We start from the raw sequence: 12454 nt of genomic DNA on the forward strand, positions 1-12454 counted from the left end.
TGCTCTTCTGGTTGGACTTCCATCATGCAGTCAAACTTTTACAAATGATTCAGAATGCAGCAGCACGACTGGTCTTTAACGAGCCCAAAAGAGTCCACGTCACACCTCTCTTTATCTCCATGCACTGGCTGCCGGTTACGGCTTGCATCAAGTCCAAGAAAGACACTGATGCTTGCATATAGAACAGCCTCAGGCTCAGCATCCGCCTACTTCCACTTACGAATCTACATCCTCTCCAGTAGTGTTAATTTCGTTAACGAAGACTATGGCGAAAAATGTTCGTTGACGAGCTATTTTTCCCGTGACTAAGATGAGACGACAATAAGGTCAATAAATGATAACTAAGACTATATCAACATGCAATTTCGTTGACGAAATAAGACGAGACTAAAAAGTATTCAAAAAGATAAAAACTTTACCAAAAACATCTTTTTATTTTCGTAAAAAAAAGGAGACCAAATGTTATTGCAGACTGCTCCACACGCTTCTACTACGTGAGCTTTCATGAGTGCGGTTGCCAGATATCAAGAGTTCTAATCCCCGAATCAGAGCTTCGCTGTTAAATTCATACATTTTCTGCCCGGTGTGTTTTGCTTATTTTAAGCAATCTGGCAACCATGCGCACACACTCACTCCTCATTCCGGAAGCGCCGCCGCAGATGATCTGAAAAACAAACAAGCTGGCGTTTAGCGATCTAAATGAAAGTGTCATTCAGCCGGTCGGTGTTCTGTCATGAGATCTCACTATATTGTTTGCAATTGTGATCGCTGAATAAATACACTTACTCAATCGCTGTTGTTTTAATATAGAAATAGACTATTGCAATTATGGAATTAGTGGAATTACTAGGAATTTCACTGCTATAATATTTTTCATTTGTTTTAGCCGTTTTCATAATGTAGACAGAGAGATTGCATAAGTCTTTGGTGTTGATTTATACAATAAAAAGCCTATAAAAAATCAGTACACTAGATGAGGTAAAATACACCATGTAAACCATTATACAGAATGACGAAAATGTGACTAATATTTCATTGACTAAAAAACCTGACTAAAATGCTCATATATTTCATTGAATAAACAAAAATAGGACAAGTTTGTCTAAATATAACTAAAATGTACATTTGAGTAAGACTAAGACAAAATAAAAAATGGCTGCCAAAATTAATACTGCAGTACGGTTAATTCATAATAATCTTATTGCTAAAATGTCAAGTTTTCATTGACTAAAACACTTCAGGTTTTCTTGGACTAAAACTAGACCAAAATGTTGAGACTTTTAGTCGACTAAAACTTGACTAAAACTAAATAGGATAAGGTTGACTAAATATGATAAAAACTAACAAGGACATTTTAGCCCGGGACTAAGACTAAAATGAAAATAGCTGACAAAATTAACACTACTCTACAGAAGTCTGAGATCCACTAGTGAGCAACGGCTCGTGGTACCATCACAAAGAGCCACAAAATCACTTTCAAAAACATTTTCGTTTACCGTTCCTGGCTGGTGGAATGAGCTTCCAACCCCTATCCAGAATGCTGATTCCCTGACAATTTTCAAGCGACAGCTGAAAACTCACCTCTTTCGTCACTATCTGACTTCATCCTTAAAAAAAAAAAATAAAAAAAAAAAAAATTTTTCCTTTTTTTTTTTTTACAGAGAACGAGATGAAGAGAGAAGTCTTTCGCAGCCACATTTTCGTTTACCGTTCCTGGCTGGTGGAATGATCTTCCAACCCCTATCCAGAATGCTGATTCCCTGACAATTTTCAAGCAACAGCTGAAAACTCACCTCTTTCGTCACTATCTGACTTCATCCTTAAAAAAAAAAAATAAATAAATAAAAATACTTTTTCTCTTTTCTTTCATCTTTTTCTGTCTAGCTTGTACTTATTTGAACAATGCTTGAAACTTGGTATGACGAGCACTTCCGGTGTCTATTTGAGTCTCTTTAAGATGAATCGCTTGATGTTTTCCCCAATTGTAAGTCGCTTTGGATAAAAGCGTCTGCTAAATGAATAAATGTAAAATGTAAAAAACAAAACAAAAACAAACAAAAAAAGGGGAAGAACACAAAAAAACTGAAAACAAGAACTAAAATAAAAAATGGAAAAGAAAACAAAAACAAAACAGAAAAATAAATAAATAAATAACTAAAAACAAAGGGAAAAGGGAAGAAAGCAAAAAGACGATAAAAACAACAAAGAAAACTAAACAGAAAAAACAAAACAAATAACTAAAATAAAACAAAAAACAAAAAGCGCAACCTTTTGTTGGGCCCTATAGCGAATTGCAGGACTAGTGATGGGGAATATACAGTTTGAACCTAAAATTTTGATTACCATTTGGAGCAAAAATTTCTCATCCCTCATACCAACAGACCACAGTGCTCACGATAGTCAGGCCTTTGTTGAACATAGCGCTTTCTCAGACATCTTGGCAGTGGCTAAACAGGCAACGGTCAAGAGGGAAAAATCTGGATGCCTCAGAGCCTGTTGGACGGCCATTTGTTTTAAATAAAAGGGTCTGTCTCTGTTGTGCTTGGCCCTACAATCTTGTTTACTCTGGATGCGCTGTTTATTATCGTTTCTCCTTTTCTTTGTTCACATTCCCACATCTTATCGCTCATCTTTTCCACTGTCCTGTCACCTCCAAGGTCTTGATCTTCTCGACCTGCTGTCGTACTATAAAACTATGAAACAGTGCGTTGCGGAGAACAAAGCAGCGTGAAAGTTGCTGCCATTGCTGAAGGCCATTACGGAGGCCCCTGCAAAGAACCAGCCACAGAAAAATATTTAAGTCTGACTAAATATTTATTTGCCAACTGAACTTGTATTGAAGGTAAACACAGTTAAAGTTCATCTGACACATATCCTGCTCAATCAGTCAGCTGTATCTGGGCAAAGAAACATGGCGTGACCCTGCCAGAAGAGAAAACCTGACATCACCCTCCATAGCTCGGCTCACACGAACAATGCCACAGGAGGCCAAACGCAAAAGAAAAGACGCAGAAGAGAAGTCGAGCCCAAACAGACAGATAAAAAGTGCACACAAATGTGTCTACGGCTTAAAAAAAACGAGTTAGAATTCAAGACCACCTTAGAACAAGCCCCAGCAGGCCTCAGGGTGCATTCTGGGGGGTTTATCCCGCACAGGAGGGGTCAGAAAATTACCAGTGATGTAATGGGGTGAAGCTAGGTTGCTTTAACAGACATAACATAAAGGATCGTTTGAAGTCACTGATGGTTCGCTCCAGATCTAGTTGAAACGAAAAGTTTCAGATCTGCAAGGCTAAAAAAAGGGCCTCCTTTACCTGGAACGATGATGATATTCTGAGCCTCCTTGATCATCTCCACTGACTGATCCACATTGACCTCAGTGTGGGTACCTGTGATCTCCATGGGCTTGCCTGTGCCGGTGGATGAGGTGCCGTAGCCACCCAGAATGACGTTTGCCAGTGAGCGGTTCATGGCCTAGCAAGGGGAAAAAAAATACCCAGAGTTTGGATTGCAGATTATGAAGACCACCTCTCAGCAGAATAAAAATAAAGACTGTGTCAAGAAAATGTGTCTATACAACATTTAGACATTATTTACAGGATATTAAGCAAGATAGCCAAAATGACTCGTGGAATTTGCATGTGAAGGAAAAAATAAAAGTGAATACATGTAAAATAATACAATTTGTCTTAACTAAACTTAAAAATTTAAAACTAAACCATGGTGTTGAATTCTCAAGTCCCACTGGGGTGCATGCCATGGGAGTCATTATAACAGGAACATCCAGTCTTTGGGATCAAGGTTTTAGGCCACGTTTACACTAGTGCATTTTTATTTTAAAACGGCATTTTAAAATGAAAACGATCCTCATCTACACTGGTGTTTCCGCTGCATTTCAGAAATGATGTCCATCTTCACTACACAACTGAAAACGTACATCACGTGACCACTCATGCAGGTACAACCATAGATATGTATAGGTAGATCCCTATTATTTAGATGGCAGATGCGTCTACGTGCTTGGAGCAGTCGAATGGGGAATTTACCTATATATATATATGGGTACAACAATGAGCATGATGTTATTGTTTACACGGTCATTAAGGATACGCAGAGAGAATGTGGGCAGCCACGCCATCGTTTTGGTCTCCGGTCGGGTCCATTTACACTGAAAAGCAACCCCAGAGTTTTCCAACTAAAACGGGGTCTGCAGCGTTTTTGAAAGTCTCCATTTTCGAGGGTCGAAAACGCCGGATTAGTGTAAACGACAAGCGTAACCGTAGCAAAAGTTATGCGTTTTAAAACGAAAACGCACTAGTGTAAACGGGGCCTTAGACTTGCACACATGTGTTCTGTAATCCAATATTAATTAGGTTATGCACAAATTATTTAAAATGACCTTTTACAGGTTTGATAACAGTCTGTGTAATGAATTGATCCACAGGTCAGAACTAATTATTTGCTCATTTTAAAGTCATAACGGAAATGTAAACCATAAAATTACTATTAGAATCAACAGAAAATATAGTAAATAACATATTTCAATACGGCAGAGTTATTTTGCATAAATGTGAAGTATTGTGAGTTGTCACTAGGTTTTCCACTTTGAGGACATCTGGTTTCTAATATGACCTAAAATAATGAAAAGCTTTAGATATATATTATACACTACAGTTCAAAACTATTAAAGAAATAAAAAAATGCATTAAATTGATCAAAAGTGACACTAAGGAAATTTATTCTACAAAAGATTTTGAAGCCGTTTTTTTTTTACTTTACATTCAAATAATCCTGAAAAAAAAATATCATGGTTCCCACAAAATATTAAGCCGCACAATTGTTTAATAAGAAATGTTTCTTGAGCACCAAATCTGTATACTGGAATGATTTCTGAAGGATCATGAAAAGAGTCTTCACAGAAATAAATTAAAATTGCAAAGTTATTTTAAAAGTGTATTACCAATGTCACAACATTTGCTGTATTGTTGATCAAATAAACTAAAAAACTTGTAGACTGGTAGTGTACATTCATATATACATTTAAAATAATATTAATTTAAATTGTGTGTGTTTCATTAAAAGAATACATACTATTTGAATTCATATTTAGAGTTTGTGGGCTGGAGAAAACCTTGCCACTGTTAGTTTTTAAGACTAATGACAACCACAATGTTTAGACCACCATTCACTATTCCAAATACAATATTAAGCACAAAACTACTTCATAAAAGAGGTGGAACTCTGAGACTGTGAACTTACCACACACATGATGTAGGAGAGGATGGCTCCGGAAGAGCCAATGAGGGCACCCACAATAGTCAGCAAGTTGTTATTGAGCAGGAAGCCTTCAGCGCACAGGGCCCAGCCGGAATAGCTGTTTAGCACAGTGATCACCACGGGCATGTCGGCCCCTCCAATGGCGGCTGTCAGGGTCACGCCCTACAAAGAAAACGAAAAGCGGGGTCAGAAAGAGGCTCAAAGAGAGAAAAAAAGGGTGGAGATCAAAGGTTACGGTAATGACAAGTGAGCAAAGCGCAACAGTAACTCGATTCCATCAAGAATGTCCACCAAAAGGAAAATCACAAGCCTGAGGTATGAGCATTGTACACACGGTTCATTTTTATAAAACAAGTCTGTTCATTTGCACACTGGGTGATGATGCAAATAGGAAATGTGATAGTGCACGCCAGAGCAACATATTTCACACAGATTTGGTTGCAATGGGCTTCAATTAAGGCATGAGGTATTTGTCAAAACACAGTATTCGTTTCACTCGTCCGTGATATCATCCCTGTATTATTAAACAACGTACTTTCCTCAGGGAACAGGCCTAAACAAAGCCAGCTACCATGCATCATGTAAAAAATACCTACAAACAAGTAGAAAGACGGAGACTTGAAGAATAAATCACTGTAAAAAGAGCCAGACACCATACTGCAGGTGATTGTTTATCTTTATGGAGGTAAAAGGAGCTGTATAAAAATGTCAGCTTCCTGATTATTGTCAAATGATGAAAGCCCAATGACGCCAATGTTTACCAGGACTCCAAAAGCCTTCCCTTGAAATTTCATGATTGTGGTTTACTTCTATCTGTCATCATATGGTGGTGTGCTCTTATGGATTATATAAAATAAATAAATAAAACTAAAGCCAAAGGAATTTGGGTTTCATGAGCTGCAGCGTTTACCTATGTCATGCTGTTCTGAAAGGCTGAACAAAGTTGTATAGGCTATAGTTGCACACAACCTTTTCAATCTCTGACCTCAGTTAAAATCTTAATCTCCACATCCTCATACCACCAGTAAGTGGAATACTAACCAAATGTGTAATTTTATAAAGCAACGGTCACTACTTAAGATAGAGGTAGGCCAATATATTGGCTGATGGATCATGTCATATTTGGACATTTTAACATGCTGATTCCTCCTAGCATCTCTTCCAAATCTACAGTCTTGTCAGGGCTCCAGAATGCGACCATTTTGTTCTGCCTGTGCGACTAAATTTTGTGAGCGGTCGCACTGGCGTGATCACCGCGTTCTTCAACTCATAAGTGCTGCCATTTCTGTTGCATATGAGAAACATCAAATGGCAAACGAAACCGCGCTACTCGTTTGAACTGCGCAGCGCTTCGAGTGTAGAGCATGATCTATACTCGCCACATCAGCACGAGCGCGAAGCTGCGCGCAGCAAAAATGACATGAATATTGAGGAAACGATGGATGGTTTTCAGGCTAAAGTAGGCCTAAAAATAAAAGACCGTTTCTTAAACCAGAGAAGTTGAACATGTTAGTATTCTTGTGGGGAAAAAAAAAACATGCAAGCACAGTCACCGACAGCCAGTTTAGTTTTACTTTTCTCTTTTTCTTCATTTTGAAAAGCCTGTTATCTTTGCTGTTTACCTCACATTATGGAGGCTCTTTTTTATTTGATTCATCAGTGTTTGCTAAATGTTCTGTCATTTATTAGTTGGTATATAATACAGCATGTGGTGTTTGCCATGCCTCATCTTATTCGTTTTTGATGATTAACGTTTTGTAAGATAGTTTGTCATTGTATCTTACCGTTTTATTGTTGATGTGCTTTTTAATTAAGAATAACAATGAATACATCTTTTGTTTTAGTCTTAAAAAGCTAAATGTGTGTAGATGTAAGCAAAACAGACCATTCTTTTTCTTGTAAAACGTGACAACAAGATCACAAATTCGAAAGTGAAAGCGTCCGAAAGCCCAGATTATAACACCGCAAAAGAGGAACTCCCGTTCACAAAATTCAAATCACAAATAATAATACTGATGAAAAAGAATTTGTTTACATATAACTATAAACTATTATAAAAGTTCATCAGCATGCATTGATTAATCCCATGTTGTAGCGCAAAAAAATTTAAAATTAAATATTGCAACCAAATCATGTGCGACCAACTGAGAAAGTTAGTCGCAAAAGAGCGACCAGTGGGAGCCCTGCTTGTCAATGGATAGTGCACATCTTATGTTGTTTAATGAATTGAGAGTAAATACGATGCAAGTCAGTGTTTTAAATTGTGTATATTTTAATGGCTAAACTGTATATTTACACAAATACAGTGGTGTGAAAAAGTGTTGGCCCCCCTCCTGTTTTTTTTATTTTTTGCATATTTGTCACACTTAAAAGATTCAGATCATCAAACAAATTTTAATATTACACAAAGATAATGCAAGTAAATACAAAATGCAGTTTTTAAATTATTATTTATTTTATTAAGGGAAAAAAGCTGTCCAAACCTGCCTGGCCCTACGTGAAAAAGTAATTGCCCCCTAAATCTAATAACTGACTGTGCCCCACTTTGCAGCAACAGCTGCAATCAAGTGTTTGCGATAACTGGCAATGAGTCTTTCACATCGCTGTGGAGGAATTTTGGCCCACTCTTCTTTGCAGAATTGTTTTAATTCAGCCACATTGGAGGGTTTTCGAGCATGAATGGATTGTTTAAGCATCTCAATCGGATTTAAGTCCGGACTTTGATTTGGCCACTCCAAAACCTTAATTTAGTTTTTCTTGAGCCATTCAGAGGTGGACTTGCTGGTGTGTTTTGGATCATTGTCCTGCTACATAACCCAAGTGCGCTTGAGCTTGAGGTCACAAACTGATGGCCGGACATTCTCCTTCAGGATTTTCTGATAGAGAGCAGAATTCATGGTTCCATCAATTATGGCAAGTTGTCCAGGTCCTGAAGCTGCAAAGCAGCCCCAGATCATCACACTACCACCGCCATGTTTGACTGTTGGTATGATGTTCTTTTTATGAAATGCTGGTTTTACGCCAGATGTAAAGGGACTTTTGTCTCATCAGTCCACAGAATATTTGCCCAAAAGTCTTGGGCAAAAATAATGTGGTTAATTGCAGTTCTTTCATGATTTAACAGGAGGGGGCCATTCATTTTTCATGTAGGGCCACATAGGTTTGGACAGCTTTTTTCCCTTAATAAATGAAATCATCATTTAAAAACTGCATTTTGTATTTAATTGCATTATCTTTGTGTAATATTAAAATTAGTTTGATGATCTGAAACATTAAAGTGTGACAAACATGCAAAAAAAATAAGAAATCAGGAAGGGGGCCAACACTTTTTCACACCACTGTATATACACACACAACAGAGACTGGAAAAATGCAAAAAGCATGTTTTCTTCCTCATTACAATTTATCTGCATAATTTCCTAGAAAAATGCATAATAAAAAGGACTTCAGACAATACATATTTAAAAACGATTATTATTATTATTATTGATAATAAAAAGAAATGAAATTAAACATTTTGGCCAATGGCGCAAACAATTCCAATTTCAAATGATTATTTTATATAAATAAATAAACAAAATAAACAAACAACAACAGAAAAAAAAAACATTTAAACCACCCAAAAACACTCAATACATTAATAAAATATAATTTGGCGCAAAAAAATAAATTTTTTTGGAAGACTGTGAATCCCTTACCATGACGGCAGAGAGTGCAGACACGGAGCCCAGGCAGGTCAGGCCAGTGGTATAGCTGGGATCCAGCATGTAGGGGATCATGCCTCCCACACTGGCTGCCATGAGGGTGGCGTTCAGCGCATGACGACCAGGAAGCATAAGGGGAGTCGAGTTCAGGAGACCTGCACGAGGAGGAAGTCAAGTGAGAAGAGCAACACAAAAAGTGGGTTAGCACGTACGCCGGACACCATGTGCTCTTTGGGAACATGATGAGTGAAATAAAATTAGGGTGAGAACTTCTTGGATCTTGGAAACGAGAAGCTTGTTTGAGTTGTGCTGTAAACAAAAGTACACAACTGCACGTCAAGTTGTTAAAGTGCACTTTAGGCAGCTGCTAGCGCGCTGTAAACTATAATAATATGTACAAGACATATCATCAGCGCGAGACAAGTATGTGCACAGGAAAAACTCAGTAGGAGCTGAATCAATAATTCTTCAGCATCTGCTGCGTAACAAGATAGCGATACAGTTGGATTGTGCAATTATGTACAGTACTCTTACTCTACACTGGCCCCCATTTTAGGCGAAAAGTAAAACTCACAAGGATAAAAATGAGACTTCTAATCTGCTTTATCAGTGTAGGCCTGCAGGCTTCAGAGCGGTGGTAGTGGTGGAAGAATGGGAAAGCTCCTGAAGATAATGCGTTCCAGCTTTGAGGGACAAGTGGAAAATGACTGGGGGGCGGAGGGACTAATTAGTGCCAAATTCTGAGAGGTTCCGCCTGGCCAAGCTTTAAACATGAGGCATGTGTGGCACCGGTGGGCCTGTGAGTTAACAAACAAAGCCGCACCAGACAAGCAGGACCTAGATCCACGACACTGAGATTTCTAACAGGGCTGCACGATAAACAGAAATTAAACTAAACCACAATAACCCTAGTGCAAATATCAAACTCAAAAGCCTTGATTTAAATATTTAAATATATGCATTGTATATTTGAGAGTGAAGCGTAGAAGCACTGTGTTCTTTCACATGTGATCAGCTCATGATCCTGTGTTTTTTAGTATCTCAGAGCAGTTCAGTTCGCAGTAAATGCACTTGTCAAAAGAGAAGTTAAGGGCTCACAACGGTTTTCCTCCAAAATAAAAGCTCAATGGTTTAACTTTTGAAAGTGAACAAACAATTGTACAGAAAAATTTAAACTATTATTATTACTATTAAAAACGCTTCACTTGGAAAGTTAGTATAACAGTAATGGTAACAGGAATATTTCATTTAATATTTGTATTTAATAATTATTATTATTGTTATTATTAATTATAGTGATATAATAAATTAGGTTTTTCAGCCAAATTGTGCATCCCTATAAACAAATTAATAATATGTAATATTATTATAATTAAAAATATGCCACAGCCATAATCACCCTGCAGCCCAAGACTGGTTGCCCACTGAAGCTAAGCAGGGTTGAGCTTGGTCAGTACCTGGATGGGAGACCTCCTGGGAAAACTAGGTTGCTGTTGGAAGAGATGTTAGTGAGGCCAGCAGGGGGTGCTCACCCTGTAGTCTGTGTGGGTCCTAACGCCCCAGTGTAGTGACGGGGACGCTATACTGACAAAAATTGCCCCTCTGGCCTTTGTCTATCATGGCCTCCTAATAATCCCCATCCACTTCATTGGCTCTATGACTCTCTCTCCTCTCCACCTGTAGCAGGTGTGTGGTGAGTGCACTGTCGCCGTTGTACTGTGGCTGCCGTCGCAACATCCAAGTGGATGCTGCACACTGGTGGTGGTTGAGGAGAGACCCCCCCCACATGATTGTAAAGCGTTTTGGGACACAAAACAGAAACAGAAACAGTGTTTCTGTTTGCCCAAAAATTAAAAATCTGTCATCATTTACTCACTCATTTTGTTCCAAACCTGAATGGCTTGTGAACACAAAAGATGATGTCGAAATGTTTCTGGGCCTTATTGACTTTCATTGTATGGACAAAAACTGTTCTTCAAAATATCTTATGTATTCCACAAAAAAAGGTCAGTCATACTGGTTTGAAACATCAAGATGACTGATTTTTGACAGAATTATCACTTTCGGGTGAACTATCAGTCACACTTTAGTTTAAGGTCCAATTCTCGCAATTAATGAACCATTAACTACGACTTTTGCTTCAAACACCTAATTTGCTGCTGCTTAATAGTTAGTTAGGTAGTTGTTAAGTTTACGTATTGGTATGACTAGGGACGTAGAATATAGACATGCAGAATATGTGCTTTATTGATGCTAATAAACAGGCAATATGTTAATAATAGGTATACTAATAAGCATACCAATAAGCAACTAGTTAATAGTGAGAATTGGTCCCTATACTAAAGTGTTCCTGAACTATCCCTTTAATTGTTATTATATAACCAAACAAGCAGGACCTTGAAGTTTGCCATAAGCCACCAGAGATCCACTGAAGGTGACTCCACCGATGTAGGTCCCCAGGTAGGCCACGATCTTAGTGAGGTTGGCCGCAGGATCGGTTGCGAAGTGTGGATACTCCACCATGTACTCTGCCACGCAGGTGAGCACGGCCGCCAAACCCACCAGACTGTGGAAAGCGGCGACAAGCTGCGGCAGGTCCGAGATCTGGATCTTCTTGGCGATGGCCAAACCTGCGAACAACAAAGGGGAACTCAGGCCTGCTGGTAAATGGGTCACAGCCGATAAAGCGGTGTGTGTTGATGTGAATCTGGAGAGCAGGTTGGGGGAAGGGTGTGTGGGGGGCATGTTTGGGGCAGACTGAGACCTCAGGGTGGAAGCATCTGGAATCAAGCAGACTTCTGGTTTGAGCTGGGGCTGGTCGGGACGGTTTAAACTACATTCCAGCAGGTTTCCAGGAATAATTAGCAATTTAGATTAGAAATGACTGGCTACAAAGCGTGATACCATGCTGTGTGACTCACACGACCTGATGACCATTACCTGGTTTTGCGGGGAAATCACAAGGTTATTTACCATTTACATACACACTTGGAGGTTCAAAGGCCGCTGACTAAAGAAGAAATGCATGCAGACACAAGCACACAAGTGTACTCACCAGCAGTGCCACCCACCGCCATGGCCGCACTCATCTGTGCCATGAGCTCAGGAGAAGGTTTCAGCGCTCCGAAAGTGGCGGCAATGCCACTGGCCACTCCGATCATACCCAGGGTGTTACCGAGACGGGCCGTGGACTGGGTTGACAGGCCCGCAAGAGCCCCCACGCAGCATAACCCGGAGCCCAAGTACATCATCTGCACACAAAGAGAATGTTTACAGGAAGTGAGGAAACAAATCCTTCAGAATCCATTTCTCTATAGAACAACTACAGTATATAACTAGATTTTCACCGTGGGCAGGAAGTTACTATGGTGTTCCGAGCTTTCATATTCTGATCACACGATTTTGTCCCTCCTTCAACCAGTGTTTTTTTTAGTATTATATATATATATATATATAAATATAAATATAAATAT

At 39.0% G+C, this 12454-nt stretch overlaps 1 protein-coding gene across 1 annotated transcript in view; it reads right to left on the minus strand.

Moving 5' to 3' along the window:
- The window catches only part of LOC107589270 (NAD(P) transhydrogenase, mitochondrial-like), a 54723-nt gene that overhangs the window by 15223 nt on the left and 27046 nt on the right, over positions 1-12454 (minus strand). Inside the window, exons 14-18 of the mRNA XM_016277666.1 lie at positions 12037-12232; positions 11378-11611; positions 8976-9136; positions 5260-5439; positions 3315-3474 (exon numbers count right to left, since the gene is read on the minus strand). Of these exons, the coding sequence (XP_016133152.1) occupies positions 3315-3474; positions 5260-5439; positions 8976-9136; positions 11378-11611; positions 12037-12232 (931 nt within the window). The remainder of the gene's footprint in view (positions 1-3314; positions 3475-5259; positions 5440-8975; positions 9137-11377; positions 11612-12036; positions 12233-12454) is intronic.

Source organism: Sinocyclocheilus grahami, unplaced genomic scaffold (genome assembly GCF_001515645.1).
Source record: "Sinocyclocheilus grahami isolate Dianchi unplaced genomic scaffold, SAMN03320097.WGS_v1.1 scaffold114.1, whole genome shotgun sequence".
Lineage (NCBI taxonomy): Eukaryota > Metazoa > Chordata > Actinopteri > Cypriniformes > Cyprinidae > Sinocyclocheilus > Sinocyclocheilus grahami.